Source organism: Pithys albifrons, chromosome 2 (genome assembly GCF_047495875.1).
Source record: "Pithys albifrons albifrons isolate INPA30051 chromosome 2, PitAlb_v1, whole genome shotgun sequence".
In the NCBI taxonomy this organism is placed as follows: Eukaryota; Metazoa; Chordata; class Aves; order Passeriformes; family Thamnophilidae; genus Pithys; species Pithys albifrons.
The window spans coordinates 109,092,591-109,108,834 of NC_092459.1; the positions used below are offsets into that span (position 1 = coordinate 109,092,591).

General features: G+C 44.1%; 1 protein-coding gene across 6 annotated transcripts; it reads right to left on the reverse strand.

The window, feature by feature from the left end:
• Positions 1 to 567: 567 nt before the first annotated feature.
• On the reverse strand, positions 568 to 15,278 carry LOC139685338 (uncharacterized). Of its 6 annotated transcripts, none has more exons than XM_071582060.1 (11): positions 15,033 to 15,278; positions 13,777 to 13,931; positions 11,850 to 11,929; positions 9,483 to 9,561; positions 7,717 to 7,828; positions 6,915 to 7,059; positions 5,709 to 5,822; positions 4,982 to 5,126; positions 3,744 to 3,892; positions 3,140 to 3,279; positions 568 to 1,823 (listed from the first exon to the last, which is right to left on the reverse strand). In XM_071582060.1, the coding sequence occupies exons 4-11, from the start codon at positions 9,492 to 9,494 to the stop codon at positions 1,702 to 1,704; spliced, it is 939 nt and encodes a 312-aa protein (XP_071438161.1). In that variant the 5' UTR covers positions 9,495 to 9,561; positions 11,850 to 11,929; positions 13,777 to 13,931; positions 15,033 to 15,278; the 3' UTR covers positions 568 to 1,701. The 6 variants fall into 6 exon arrangements, with proteins under 6 accessions (XP_071438161.1, XP_071438160.1, XP_071438162.1 ...); XM_071582059.1 differs by having other exon boundaries at positions 11,850 to 11,932; XM_071582061.1 differs by lacking the exons at positions 11,850 to 11,929; positions 13,777 to 13,931; positions 15,033 to 15,278 and adding an exon at positions 10,491 to 11,133.
• Between the last annotated feature and the right edge of the window lie 966 nt (positions 15,279 to 16,244).

Consider the following 16,244-nt stretch of genomic DNA (forward strand, 5'->3'; position numbering starts at 1 on the left):
TTGACTCTCCCCAGATAATTAATTGTATTCTGTGGTGTAGTTTCTAGTCATTTAGCCAGCACAGACAAAAGGTACAGACACCAAGAAACCACCCAAAGGCTTTTTTTAATGTCCTGTGGAAAGACTGCCCTGGTCCAGGAGCTGTTTGCAATGCTGTAGCTTGGGAGGATGCAAAACCCTCCAGGGCTCCTCATGCATTAACTGCTGCCCAACCTCACACCAGCTACTCACCTTGCCTGGACCCCTTAATCCACATGCCAGTGGATTTAATACACTGTATTAAAGAAGACAGCTTAGGGAGAGGTTGCTGGGAATTCACTAGCTGGGCTCCTGGGAGGCAAAGCTTATAAAATAGAAACTTAATGAACAGGGTGCTGGGCAGAGAAGTTTAAATCATGCATAGGAATCTGCATCCTCCTCTAAGGCTGATGAAGGCGTTTTCAGTGGAAGCAGCTCCATCCATGAGCATCCCAACAGGGACCAGGGTCACTGCAGAACCCTGGGCATGGGTGAGGCAGGAGCCAGGACAGCTGCTTTAGATGATTTACAGATTTAGTGAAACAGTGGTAGAATTAGCTGATTTATTAGAAAATAACACACCAGAACGATGAGAAGAATTGCATTACACTGCTTTTAGTTTTTGCTAAATGTAAACAATAGCACATGTTATTTTGGAATGTAGCTTTGCAATAGTATTGCAGATGCTCAACATCTGAAAGCACCTGCCATGTAGAAACACTTTCCAGACACCTATGAGGCACCACCAGCTCTTGATTAGGCACAGGAAATAGAGGCAGTGGTCCAACAACTCAGCCAATACTCATCTAGGCTTCCTATTCCCAACTTAGAAGTGGTGAAGCCACATGAGAAGCACTGATCTAGGATGAACTTGCTCTACCAGTTCAAATATTATTTTTTTGTCTTAAACAGGCTTCCTTTGAAGCAGCAGCTTCACCCCAAATCAGGTACCATCTCATCTGTACATCTAAACTCCTTCTGGAGTGGTCTCACACCATCCTCCAGCAGGAGACATCCAGCCAGTGCAAGCTCAGCAAAAGGCAACCCATTTGTGTTAGAGGTCTTCAGTGACTCCTCCTGCCCCCTTGTATATCAAACATCAGAGCAGACACTGTAAAGGTAGATATCAAGCTGGAGTATCTGTTCCTGTCATGCTGAAGAGAAGCAGGAAAGGGAGCAGTCACTGCCTGCAGATGTGCCCACAGCACTAGAGCTTGTGGATACTCAATACCAATAGCCAAGGGAATGACAGACCTCCCACTGCTCACCTGGACTCCCAGGGACAGTTCACTTAGATCTACACTTCAAGGAAAATGAGCTCCCATGGGAAGAACACCCACAGCTGTGAGTGCAAGCCTGCCCAGTGCCTGCTGGCAGCTCTCCTGGCGCTGGCGGGAGAAAAGAGCCACAGCTCAGGCATCACAAAGATGCACAGGGCTACCCAGCTGAAGGTCCTCTTCCTGCACTTTTCCAGAGTGAAATCAAAGGAATTCATGACAGGGCTGTGAGTAGCTGATCCAAGAAAACATGGGAGCAACACAGGACTGCAGGCCCAAGCCATCTGTGTTTGGAATGGAGAGTAAGAGGAAAGACCATAAGGCAATTGATACTGGAAGCAAAAACCAGCAGATGCCCAGTTCTTTTTTCTCCCTTTCAAGTATCTGCCACAAGATGCCAGAGGTCTCAGGGCACTGTGCCTGACGGGTCTGAGATTTCTGACGCTTCCAATGGTCTCCTACAGTGCCTCCACAGGACTACTCCCAGCCGAACAGCAAAGATCAAGGAAGTCCCTGCTAGCAGAACAACTAGGAAAAAAACACAGAAGCATGTTAAAGCATAAGAGAAAGACAGGGTCTCTCTTGTCATACCCCAGCAATCTGTACAGGGGGCATTCAGGAAAAGGGGAAAAAAAATATCCCCTATATAGCATCCATTGCCCCTGGAGTTGTATTTCTCAGAGTTTCACTGCTATACAGTCAAATTCGCCCAATGCTTCCAGGTCAAGGCATGTCCAAAAAGGGGGAGGCTTCATGGACGCAGGAATTAAAATGCATTACATTAACAAAACACTCCAAGAATAGTCAATCTATATAAAGAAACATGTACTAGTTTGGGAAAAGCACATTTTTGTCCTACCAGCCAAACAAGCTGAACCACTAACAATGAAGTTTTGCTTGTAGAAATGCACCTACTTCAGGAACACAGTTGTCTGCCAGAGCTCACACACATCATTGCATTCCTGGTGGCCCTAACCATGAGGATACAAGCCTCCAGTGCCCCTGTGCCTGTGACAGACAACCTTTGCCAAGTCCTGTTTGGTGCTTTTAGACATGACCAGGCAAAGGGAACACATACTGGAGTGGCTGCAATGGTGTTGCCAGTCCAGGAATTAGCTTTAGCCACTGGTATGTGGCAGTGGGAAGGCTGAAGGGTGGGAACATGCTCCCTTTTGCTGACCCCACAGTGGGAACAGGCATCTCAAACTGCTCCAGCAGTATTCAGAGCTCAGTCCTTTTCATGTCAGCATAAAACTACTCATAATGGTATAGCTTTTGCCAGACTGTGATTGTACAGAATTTGGACAGCTTAAGCCCTTTTACAATGGATGACTACACTCAACTCTGCTACAGTGGCTCACAGCAGCCAAATAAGTCCAGGGAAACTTGTTAAGGCCAGTCTGAGCTCTGCACGGGAGAGGAGCATGTGCACGGGTTTGCACTGTGAAGCCCTCTGTGGGTCAGAAGCTTATTCACTGCTCCTACATCCCAAACAACACAGGGCAAATGGAAAGTCCACAGCCTTCTTTTCCTTTGGCCTGTCCTGTGATGTGGACTAGTGAAGGACTCAAGTGCGTGATGGAGGATAGTGGGGTAAACATATTGCACTGGGAAGTGAACTTGAGACAACACAAGGTTTGGATTCAGCCCCAAGGCTCATGGGCAATGATCTCTGCTCTACTCTTTACTTAGCACAATGAACACCTTCAAATATATCCCTAATTCTGTTTTAATAAATAACACTCTAACAGTGGCAAGTCTTTCTGCCCCTAATACACAGGAAGGATGTGGAATTGTTTACTGGCCTTCTTTTACAGGAGTTGGAAACAGTTCAAAAGATTCACCTATATATATGTTGTTGGTCATTGGGGATGAAAAGGAGTTGTTCTTACACGCACTGCCAATCAGAGCTGTTATGACTACTGGGTAGATTGTGAGGTTATAGCGGACATACTTGTCAAGAAAGAAGTTCTCTAGATAGAACCTGTGAAGAAAAAGAGTGACCAAAGTTAGCATTTTCTCTAATTTTTTTTCCATTGTCTAAGAAAGGAATTAGACAAACAGTGGGTCTTTTGAACCAGAGTACAAAATTTTTCATTTTCTAAAATTCATAAATAATTTATCGGAGGTAGATTTAGGGAAAAATAAAGCCACATTTTGTATATTTTCCATATCACACTCTCACCTGTAAACCTCAGGCAGGTTGGGCTCATGCAGGTCACACAACCCTGTTCCTGGCCCACAACATTTGCTTATTGGCATTGCTGAGTGTCAGGGAAGAAAAACTCTGCCCAGACTCCCAGTTCATCTGCCATGAATTATAACAGATGCCTTTGTGCTCAGTGTTGGGACAGGGACAAACCATGAATGAACTGGGACAGACAGTCACCACTGGTGAGAGGTGGAAGGGGTCTTTGAGGCTTGGTGGGAACCCATGAGGTCACTTACCATACCACGAGGCTGAGGGCAAGGATGCTGAGAGAAGCAGTGGTGGCTTTCTCGTGGGACACATTCCACTGGTATATCAACACAATGGCGAAGTTCAGCAGAGTGGCGATGGTGGTCCATGTTCCATACAGAGCCAGCCCATTCTGGACCTGCCACACAGCACAGCAAGGTGACAGTGATAAACAGGGTAATCTCTGTCTTTTGTGACCCAGAGGCCTTGGGGCAGTTAAGCCAGCCTTCTGGACCTAGCTGCAGGAGAAGTCCCTCAGCAGGGAGAAGAACTGAAGCCTTGGAGTCCCCAGAGGAGTCCAGGGGCCCACTCCAGCAGTGTATCATACTGGTGTTTCAGGAAGTGAGACAGAGGGGTGTAAAGAACAGAGCCCACTCCCAATTTGTGCCAAGAGATGTCAGCTTATCTCCAGAAGGCTTGGCAGGAACTTTACTGTGCAGAACTACCTAGTTTTGCAGACCGCCCCTCCACCAAAAACTCCCCTGCCTTCTTGGATGGTTTTTTACAGTTGACCTGCTTGCTTCCTGAGCAACCACAACATTAAGTGAGGAATCAAAGGTGGTTAAAGCATACAAAGCAGCCATGGGAGTGCCATGTGAAGTGTCCTGGATAGGGGAAGAAGGCATCAAGGCAGCAGGTTTGAGCTAGGAGAGAGGAACAGGGAGAGATCCAAGGAGTGATGAAGTATGTTCATGTTTATCTTTTTTAATCTGTGAGGTTTGCCAAACAGTCACTTTTTTCAAGGACCACAGAAAATTAACCTTTCATAGTTTCACAAAACTCAGAAAGACAGCTGCATTTGAAACCTTTAGCAATGACTCTTCTCCATATAAGAAACATGTAATTCTTCGGGACTCGGGTGTCAGGGACATCAGCATCAGATACAGCATCAGAACCCATCCTCAGCAATGGCTTCTCCCCCTGCAAGAAACATCCTTCCCACCCCAGACACAAGTCTGGCCTGAATTTTTCACACTCCACTGAAAACTTTATTCTGCAGCAGCTGGAGAAGTACCTTGCTCTGAATCATTCCCATGATGTCCCATAGGAAGCAGATGCAATTTAGCCTGTGTGCACCTGCAGCAAGCGCAAGTTAAAGTCAGGCCAGAAATCTTTCCTTACCTATGTCCTGCCATTGAATCTTTTGCTCTTGATGCCTCCAGCACTACTCAGAGGGTTGGGTTTTTTTAGCCTTTACCCACAGCACAGCTTCCTAAATGCCACCTACCAGAATGCGGATGAGCCAGAGCTCAGCTTTGTGACCCTTCACAAACCACGAGGAATTGGTGCTCAAGGCTCGATGTGAAATGAAGAGGGAGGCACAGGTGGTAAGAGTGAGGACTGCCAGGAACACCAGGGCTGGAAGGAGGTATCTAGAACAAAGAACACACACAGGTGCAATAGACAATACACTTTTTTCAGTGGTGTCACAATGCATTAATTCGTGGCTTTAGTGTTTGGCCCCTACTGAATTTAGAATGGTCAGCCTTTAATAAAGGTAATCAATACATGTAGCCCTCATTTTGACATACTGCTGTTGTTTTACTCTATTAATCATGAAGTTATTTTTCTGACTGCAACTGATTTCTTCACCTCTTGAGAGTAGTGCATTTATAAGCCCTTAATGTGACCGTGATTATGAAAACAATCCAAGCCAAGGAGCTTAACTGCATTTATGAAGAGAGGCAGAGCTCCTGTCTTACCTGTGAAGGAAAAACATAGAAGAACAGCAGCTTTGAGGAGATCTTAGACTTCAATGACCAATCTAGCTCATGGGCAAGATGACAACATCATGTAAAACCCCCAAACTTTTATGAAACTACATTTTATCAAAGCCTGTTGTAGAGTTTTACAGGTGTGATTAAGTGTTCATACATAGAGAAAAAGGCAAAATGAAGTACTGGTACAGTCCCAACAAGAGGGTTAGAAAGCATTTGTAACAAAAGGCAACTTACTCTTGGTCCCACAGAAACAGCCATCCTACATTGAGGCCATTATTGAGACACCAAGCCACATAAAAAGGTATTGGCAGCAAGTCGGGCTTTATGAAAACACGTCCGAGTTCATTCCTGACAGGAAAAAGTGGGTATGAAGAAAGGAAAACAATGCCTGCATTGACCAGCCAAACTTTCCTGGCCTCATTTTCCTTATACTAGTAGGGACTACACACTGGAGTTAAATATTTCAGCTTAAATCAGACTATTTCTCCTGTGCATCCTCCTCTGACACAACACAGTCCCTGTGGCTTTCCCCATCAGGATATTGTCCCACAGTGCAGAACTTCTTGCTGATCTCTGCAGATACATCTGTTATCACAGACGTAGTGGGTACTAAGGGCTGCTTAATAGGTTCTATAAGGCTTGTGCCACTGCTAGAGGCAGCAATGGCATGGTCATGGAATTCTAGCACAGTTCCTGGGGCTTTTGGGATCATCGTGTGAGTATATATTTTGTGTGCACATACATGTGTATGGGCCAGGTCATTCTGTACAAACACTTCATTCTTCCCTCAGCCTTCAGTGTTGGCCAGAACCAACTGAGAGACTTCTTACAAACCATGTAAAAATAGCAGATACACAACTCAAACTAAGCAGTCCATGGTCCCCCTTGACAGGAGAGATGTAGTGTTAAGTCTGTCCCATGGAAGACATCATGGAGTATTGCAGGTATTGCAAGGAACCGCATGAGGCACTTACTGATCCCATAGTCCCAGGGAAAGCTTCAAGTCCAGTTCAATGAACCAAGAGACCCTCCATTCTCTGATTTCTAACAGTTAAACTCAAAGCATCAGTTCCATCATCCATTCCTTTTGCCCCTGTGGATTCTCAGCATCTAGCGGTGGGTAAAGTGCAGGTACTGGGTAAATCTGTCAGATCCCATGAGTTCATGGAAACAAGGCCTCACAGAACAGTTTACACACTTTGATGACTGTCCACCTGTTAGAACAGTTCATGTACATCTCCAAATTGCTTCCCAGCTTTGAATGCTGAACCTAAGAGATGGTCCAGCAGCAGAGCTCCAATATGTCAAGTCATGATAGATGGCAATGGGTTTACTCTTACTAGAAACCTCAGAAACGGGGGGAGGATACTGAGCTACTACAGAAGGGAAGAGTCACTGCCCCTTCCCATTTATACCATAAACAGTAAGTGGGGAAAATACCTTCGACAGATTCCTGACAAGGCATAGAGAAGCCAGGCAAGCTGCCAAGCATAGATGACATTCCAGATGAGGAAGGTCCAGCCAGCTGGTGTGAAATCAGTGCTGTACTTGTCCGAGATGTTTCCAGGGGTTGTCCTGAACAGACCTGTGGTGGTGAATGTTATTGCAGGCAAAAATGTTACTACATTCTAAGGGTGGGGAAAAGCTGCTGATTTCCCTCACCCTTCAATCCTTGTCCACACCCCAGGGGGTCTGAGGATGATGGGAGCACTCTGGTGCAGACAAACCATGCGCTGCAGCTGGTCGGCCTTCACACACCCACTGTGGGTTCACTGTACCTATGGGGAACCCTGAGTACCTTCCCTCCCATACGGAACCATGGGAGCCAGTTGTGTGTGAAATCCAGAGAAAAGCATGCTGGCAGATTCTGCTGTGGGTACTGTTCAAACACAGCATCACTGCCCTCTACAAACCCACAGAAACAGCCTGAACATCTTCCGGCAGGGATACAAGGGCAGTGTATGCAAAAGCTGCCTTTCACCCACCAGTGGATCCAGGTCCACCAGGGACAAGACCATTGCCTTGGATTTTAGGGGTTTGGATAGGGTTCAGACATCTGGCTGTCACACCTGAAGGATGCACGAGCACCTTCCGCCTTTCACAGAACAAAGTGTATTTGGAGAGCTGATGAGGTAATAACAGATCTATCCCATCTAAGCCACTTAATATTATTAAATGGTATAAATGTATGAGATCCACCTCTGAATGAAGACAATTTTATGAGACAATTTTCTTGTGTTACCTTTGAATATCCCAGTGGCATTTCCAGCATTCATTATCACCATGACCGTGAACGTAGCCAGAGACAGAAACATCACCAAAACCTTCAACTTGTGTATAGCATCCATCTTGCCCTGCAACACATTAGAGATGCTGTTTGACTATTCTAAAGGATGCCTGGATTTGTTTCTGTTCTGTAAAACAGAGACTGTTTTAAAAATGTCATAAGTTCCCAAGTTTTAACTGCTGACCTTTTATTTGTGGTGTTTTCATTAGAACTAAAAAGGCTTGGCCTGGGCTGGGAGCATCTCTGTTTGAAGAGCCCTCACTGGGTGGTGGAATGGAAATGGGAAGCCATGAGCTGCCCAGTGAGCAGCCTGTTCCATCCCTCCATCCCTCACTGGCACAGTGCAAGAGCCATAGCTTAGGTTTGCCTAAATCACAGGTTTTAAGGCCTAAATACTTAGCCAGCAAAAGAGTGATTCCAGCTTATTTACACCACTACTGTGGTTTTGCTGAAAAAAACAGGGCTATCAATTTTACCCACTCCGGGAAGCAAATATGAAAATATTGCAGTCTTGGCCTTGCAGCCAAGTGCCTTTTAGTGCAACGTAACTTTTCACATTTACCTCTATAATCCCATAACTCCTACAAATTAACTTCCTTTCATGGTGGTATTACCTTCTCATCTACTGGCTGCCAATAAGATTTAAACGCTTTAGCAGGTCTCAAGAACTTTATAGAGTGTAAAATCTACATCCTACATTTTTTCAAGGTTAGTAAGTAGTGACTTGAGATCTCCCAAGTGATTTCCATTATTCCAGCATTTGTTCTATTGCAGAAGAGTTCTGTGCCATCTCTAGGAGTAAGCATATATAAATGCAAACTATAGGCAACAGCTTTATTTCTTCCCATAGCTCAGCGCCTGACCTGCCTTCTCTATACAATGGCACTCTAATGCCTTCCAGAGTTGGCAGGAATAACAACTGGAGTTGTTCCAGACCGCTCAGTCTTGAGCTAATAAATTCCAGTTCCCACTTTTTGTTTTGTAGTTCCAGGCTTTGTTCATTGACTGAGCTGCATCCAGACACGTCACAAGGAAGTGGGAAGGGAATTCCTGTTTTCTGCAAAGCCATACATGTTTTTCCCTTTTCAGTTCTATCTAAACAGAACTACCCATTTTAAAAATAAAAATTAAAATCCTATGGTAAAGAACTCATTTAACTTAAGATATCAAATCTCAGTTAGATTTACATCAGTCAAGTCACAAAACAACATAATGTCTTCAACAGATACACCGGAGCAGCAAATTCTGAAAAACAAAATCTATTTGCACTATTAGAGATACCTTTTCTGGCTCAGGAAATAACTGACATGCAGATTTCTGAAAGCCATGAAAGCACAGGAGAAAAGTATCACTGTACACTTGTTAATGATCAAGGAAACAATACAAGAACAGGGCATTGCCCACTCCAAACCAATACACAGGACTAGATGGTCCTTTGATCTCACTGTCACATCAAATCTCTCTCCTCCTGTGGCCCTGTAATTCACTTCAGCATCACATATCCTTGTCATTGTCATATTTGAAAAAACTTTGATTTCACAGCCCCAGAGAAACCCACGGAAGTCTAGGAGGAAACCTTATTAAACCAGTCAATAGTTTTAGTACTGTCTCTCACCTTATGCCCCCCTCTAACTTATTGCTTCCAATAAACTGCTGCAATATTTCCCTGTCTGCAGTTTCCAGTCACAAATACCCTTATAACAATCAGAAATATTACTCACAGGGATCCACATAGGCTTTTTGGCAGCGTTGAAGTTCAGCTGCAAGCAGCACTGGGGAGCCTCCGCCGCCTAATTTTATCTAAAGAGATTTTACACAACTTTCAGCAGAGTAATAATCATGTATTGTTAACAAAAAAAGTATCACAGTAGTTAGACATACTTTCTGTCTGTGAGCTGCTGCAGCCTCCAATTGGCTAAAGCCTCCCAAAAACAAGCACTTATGCAAGAGAAATGTGCTTACTTAACCAAAGCCTTTTATAACAGCCAGACATTGCCTAAAACACTGCATGATCCCAACTTGTTGGCAGACAGAAAGTAATGAGTGCGTGTTCTGGGCTCTCTCCTGCTTTGTCCTTTCCCATCTCTGCCAGGAGAGGGGAAGCTGAGCACTTAATGTAAAATATTGTATCTCAGAGTCACAGCACTGCCGAGTGGGAGAGGGGATGCTGGCAGAAGGTGCTGGAGGAACAGCCTGGATTTGGGGCTTGGGAAGGATGGATATCATCAAATGGTTTGAGTTGGAAGGCACCTTTGGGGTCGTCCAGCTCCAACCCCCCTGCTGTGAGCAAAGACACCTTCTACTAGACCAGTTTACTCAAAGTCCCATCCAACCTGTCCCTGAACATTTCCAGGAGTGAACACACAAATAAAACACACAGAACCACAGAGAAGTTTGGGCTGAAAAAGACCTCTAAGATGCAGTCTGACCATTAACAACATAGTAAGGTTTGGATCCTGTGAGCAGCTAAACATCCTTCTGTAGCCCCAGACAGAGATTGGTTCATAAGGAAATTTCTGTTCTTAGATATGGGAAAGGCTCCTGCCTCCATCTGCAAGCCCATCCTCAAAAGCAGTGCGAGCCATGATAGATGATCAGTCTCCTCCTGCATCTCTGTCTGCTTTGTAACCACATCTACTCCTTTCATTTTATATTTCTGCTTATTTCCTCTCAAATTTAAACTTTTTTACCAGATTTAGAATATTCTTCAGCATCAAAATGTTATTTACCTTGTGCAGCTACAGTGTCTACCAAGCAGACAGTCTTGCTGGGAACTGCCACATGTCAAATACAAAGGCAGTGATCAACTAGCACCTTATCTTCACTCATTGGAAACAACATCATAGGATGGGAATTAACCCAGCTGGAGTTTCCTTGGCCATTGAGACAAGGGTACAAAGCACATGTGAACATGGATTATCCAACCACGGGAAGTGCAGGACATCCAGCCAGCACTGTCGTCACCTGTTTATCAGAGTAGGTATGAGGTCCACCCTCTGAAGGCATTCTGAGGTCCACCCTTTGAAGGTATTCTGATGTGGAAACCTGTGGCTTAAGTATGATTATTTCTTACATTACATTATGTCCTACACATCCATCACAAACAAGAGCTGATGAGCTGCTTGTACTTAACCAGTTCCTTGAAGAATACAAATGCCTGAGCTCACAGCATGGTGCCATCAGCATTTCCCTCCCCTTTTTTCACTTTCTGTATCCCCCAGATATGTACACAGTGACTCTGCCCCTGTCCTGGAGACTGCCTTCAAGTTACAAGTTTATAAGCACTTGCTACAGCAACCATGGGCTGAAACACAAGCAGAACCACTGTTTCTAGTATATTAAAATGTACAATGTACTTTTTTCACAATCCATGTCGTATTTATATCCCACTTGTATAAAAATAGTATATGTGTATATACATACACACATACACACACACAGACACACACACACACACATACATATATGTTTTCACTTGTCAGCTAGTCCAAACTACCTCAGCATGATGTCAGACATTATGTTTTCATCCAGCAAATGGATGGCCTGAAATTCTTCACTGAATACAGACCACTTTATCATACACATGTCTGTTGGTCACTGCTGGTAAGGCAGGTCCATGTTGATCTAAATCCAGGGCAAGTTCTGCATATGGGAAACATTGACCAAGTGGGAGAACCAACACACACGCAAACACCCCCTTTGCCATCCCATGTTCTTGCTGGTTATTCCATAATTCACCTCTTGTTGCAGTGAGACAACTGGAAAGCAATGCCACCATAATGGTCCACAGTTATCCAGGCAGAAGTTTTAGGCCCACATTCTGGGTTTCAGAAGGGTTTTTTGCAGAATAAATTGCAACAGAGGCCTTGGATAAAATATTCAAAATTATTTTATCATGCAGCTCTACAGAAATCCCCTGAAGTATGTTTGTAAAGTACAGAGGAATGTACTTAGTGCTTATAAAGGTATTAAAATTGAACAGCTCTTGCTTCACTATGCTGTACAGCATTCCCAGATGTGGGAATGCTCAGGACAGCTACAGCTTTAAGATACCAGAGTCAAACTCAACATTTATGCAAAGGCCCTACCTTTCTCTAGTGAATCTTCTTTGACATAACTTTTAGGCTTATGTCTTCCACATGGGTTTCAGCTGAACATCTTTGCTGGCCTGCTGAGGAAGAAACATTGTCAGAGGAGTGACAAATGCAGTTACATGCACAGAATCACAGACTATTCTGAGTTGGAAGGGACCCACAAGGATCATTAAGTCAATGGCCCACACAGGGGATTGAACCCATGACCTTGGCATTATCACAACCAAGTTTTAACCAACTGAGCTAATCTCAGGGCCAAACACATTTCAGATCAGAAGTGGCTGCTAATGTTTGCATGCACAAAGAGAAGCATGATCCAGTCCACACTCACAAAAGGATGTGTCTGGAAATCCAGATATGCCGTGGCAGCACTGAATGAAATCTCTAGAACCAATTCCATGACACAGACAGTGGTCAGTACTTTTCAAGAGAAGCTGCTTTGAATCAAATTTAAGTTTGTAATCCCCTGGCTCATGACAGAGAAAACCAGTTTCCAACTAATAGTTATTTTACCATCATGGCAGCTTTCCACTGATAAACAGACAAAAATACACACTCTCCCTGTATTACCCAAAATTTTAAAAGGGTGTATCTTTGGACTCTACAAAGCCCTCATTTGCAGTTTCACAGAGGAAAAAATAAATAGGAAAAAAAGCTGCTTTTCAAGAAGGAGAGGAGACCTGCCATGCCCGTCCCTCCCCATGCACACTCCCTGCAGCAGCACCATAGTGTGTTCCACCAGGATCAGTGCACCACAGGCAGCAGCTAACACACAATAGCTGGACTGGGTGCAATGGGACCACAGCTCCACTGCCACTCCCCCTGCACTGGAAAGCCATGTAGGCATTTACAAGGTGCTGACTTTGTGCTGGTATTATTGCCCGGCTAACAAGAGGAAGATCCTTTTTTTAAAAAAAAACAAACATGAGTCCTCCTGCTAGTAGCTGAAATAAAACATTATCAGAACAGACAATCTAAGTCCCAGAATGGAGTGGAAGCCAATTGCTTTCTACCTAGAGGTGCCCCTGTGGAGACCCTGTCCTCAAAATAAACTCATTTTGTACTGTGCAGGAACTGGGACAAGATCGTCTGTGGGCAGCTCACCCACCTAATGGCACACACTGTCACCAACGGGGAACTCCAGAAAGCAAAACCCTAGAAACACCTCCCCAGCAAGGCAGCAGCTCAGCAATTTGGACCAGACTGCCAGAGACTTTTGTTCCCATCAGCAGCAATGAAGAGTTTAAATCCTAAAGGTATTCTGCTCCAGTTTAATCTCTGCAGCCACTTGATTTAACTCCAGCCTTTTCTAGAGTGCTGGGCAAAGTGGCACCCAGGAGTCAGCGACCTCGTTGGAAATCATTTTCAGGCCAAGTTCAGCGAGTGTTGACAACCAAATATACTAATCTTCTAACAACAGCTCAAACATCCTAATCCTGCAGTGGGTTAATCTGGGTGCCTGCAATGCCAGGGATTAGCCTTTCCTTGCTGCTAGAAGGGATGGGATTTGACTGTGCACACTAGAATGGGCACACAGTGAAGAGGATCTGTGTTAGCAATCCCCTTTGAGTATTTTAAGAAGGAAATCATCTGCTTTTTATTGTTGGAGAACAGAACAGATCCACCCTTTAGCAGCAGGAAAATATCCCTAGGTTTGAGGGAGCAAGAAGAGTAAGAGGAACTCACTACCCTCTTATTTTCAAGCATACTTTAAGCTGTCATGCTAAAATTCATTGGTTGATCTCAAAAATCTTTTCACTGAACTCTAGATTAAGGACATTATTGTGAGGATTTAACTAAGTCCAAGTAACCCCTGTCCATTCTTGTGAGAGAAAGAGGAAAAAAGACAATGCACTTCTGTCTTTTAAGCTAAACTTCTAAGAAGTAACAGAAAATATTTGTCCCAGATGTTCTCACTTACTGGTTAAGGATTGGTACATTTGTCTTCTTGAAGGGCAGCCTGAGTGTCCAGTGTCTGGCAGGCAGCACCCACAGCATCAGACCAGGAGCACAGCAGCAGGCAGGTACCAGGCACCAGGAACTCACCTGCACAACCCACCCCTCCAAACAGGAGGGCTGTGAAGAGATGAGGAGAACAGCAGAGTTGAGAAGGAATAAGCAAAGACACGTTTTTATGGCTGGTCATCTTTAATTTATATTGTGTAAAGTTTATTTTATTCAATCCTATGGCCGCCCACAGGGCTTTCCCATGTCCTTCTCCATCAATGAAGGAGTGATACATCCAGGAGCATTCCTTCAGCACTCTGCTCAGTGTCACTTTCTGTATTGATTTTAAGAACACAGCCACATTACCCTCCTGGATAGTTTTTCTCTGCCTTCACTGCTATCATCCTGGAATGCTTCACAAACACCTTTTTTTTTCTTCATCCCACAACTCTATGAGAAAGAGCAAAAGGCAGCCAGGAGACAAGCCCCTTGCATCAAGAACAGCACAGCTGTCTCTGAGCCCTCACTGGGAATAGGTGGCTGTTGTGCAGAGTCCACATGGCCACCCAGTATGGTCAGGAACAGAGACAGATACAAAGGGAGAAAAAGCACCTGGATTGTGGTCAGAGCACAAGTTTTTCTGACTTCTGTGAGAGCAGAGAGCTGCCTTCATTTATAGCTGCAGCATCCAGGTCAGAGAGAACCTCTCATGCAGAAAAGCAGCTTGGGAGGCAACTTGGGTGGCCTGGTTTTCTTTATGGCATTTTTTTGGTGGCACTTTATATGCTTAAATGCAGTAGTGCCACCTTTAATTGGCAGAATTCAATGCATGTCTCAAGCTGGGCATTTAGAAAATGAGAAACAATTTGATGGCAGTAGCTTTCCTACAAGAGGGCAGCATGAAACTAAACTAGACAACTTCCATTCCCAGCAGTAGAGTGCCTCACTTTAGCATAAATAATTTTTTAACATAGCAATTTTGCAATCCAATTATCTAGGCATTTTTAAAGGCAACTAGTGTTTATATAAAGTGCCATCACATGGATATATACCACCTCCTACCTGAATTATTAGCAGAACTAGAATACTTGGTCTCATTTCTGTACAAAATTAGTGGAACAAAACTCTTTGCAAGACCTCAGTGAAGGAGAAGGTGATTTTTTTTTTTAAAAAGATAAGATTCCAGTAAGTTGGTTCTACCCATTCCCACTCTCTCATGTACATACTCACATGCACAGAGCTGTGTCCATCAATCCAACCAGGATCAACCATGTGCAGCAGGAAACACGTGGGATAACATCACCACCACCTCACTGCATCTCTGGGATGGCTCTTCTTCATTTTTGGATGCATCTTTTATACCCATCAGCAGTGGATCTTGTGTCTCACTCTTCAAGAGCTTCAGGCAAAATGGAGTCTGTTGTTACCCTTACCTGGGTATTTCAGTTTCTGTTCTGTGGGTCACCACCTTTTCAACTTACCTCTAAGGCTTTTTTGTTTGGTTTTTGTCCTCTGGCTATTTATTTGTATGAAGCACATGGGGTGGTTCTGCAGCAACTAACACATGCCACTCCTTTAACCCTTCATCTGCTGGTTTTTTTCTATTGTTCTCAGCCAGGCATTTCCATTCACACCAGTATTAGTATTTCTTTTAAAAACCTCCAAATCAGGCAAGTCTTAACCGGGTCAGACTGTGGCACAAGTTGAATGCTGTTAACTTGCTGTGAACCAGAGCAGGGAACAACCTTGGCAATAAATTACACAGCCTTTGGCTGGCCATACAGAAATGCAGAGGTTGAAAATTTCTGTATATCGTGGCAAATTTTAGACAGCAGTGCCTCTAAGTTGTTCTCTTGTGCTTATATTGCCATACAAGCTTCACTCACCCTCTTTCCTGCATCCCTCATCCTTGCTTGTCCATCTGCTCACCCCTCTCATTCTCATCATTCCACAAAATTCCTCCCCATCCGCTGCCCCTTTGGGAAAATGCCATTTCCAAGAGCTGGTTTCTGCCAATATCTACCCTCTTCTCTCCCTCAAGAATGCGAAAAAGTATTTTCAGAGCTATAACTCAACAGAATAATTTGGTTACTTTCCAAAGGCAAAAGAGCACACTCTGTGTTCTATGTTGATCTTCCAGCCAGATTTCCAGGTTGCCTTTCAAAATGTGAATGTGTTCAAATAATCAAAGAGTTATTTAAATCCGAAATTTAAGGCAAAACATCACTTTCCTCCTAAACTTAGTCAAAACTATCAAGACCTCTTGTACTGTAACTTCTCAGAAACAAGCTAAGCCTGAGGCAAGCAAGAAACAATGGGAAATGGCAGCAATAAGGGAAAACTGCAGCCCAAAAGGGAATTTTGGTGAAGTCAGAAGTGAAAGAAGGGAAACATTTGGAAGCCATAACTGCAAACAAAGTTGTAGTTTTTGCCTGCAGTAAA

Excerpts from the sequence above, each read along its gene's own strand:
- LOC139685338 (XM_071582060.1), bottom strand. Across the intron at positions 5,127-5,708 it reads CTGTTTCTGTGGGACCAAGA|ATACCTCCTTCCAGCCCTGG; the intron begins GTAAGTTGCCTT and ends TCTTTGTTCTAG. Across the intron at positions 3,893-4,981 it reads TCTGGCTCATCCGCATTCTG|GTCCAGAATGGGCTGGCTCT; the intron begins GTAGGTGGCATT and ends GCTGTGTGGCAG.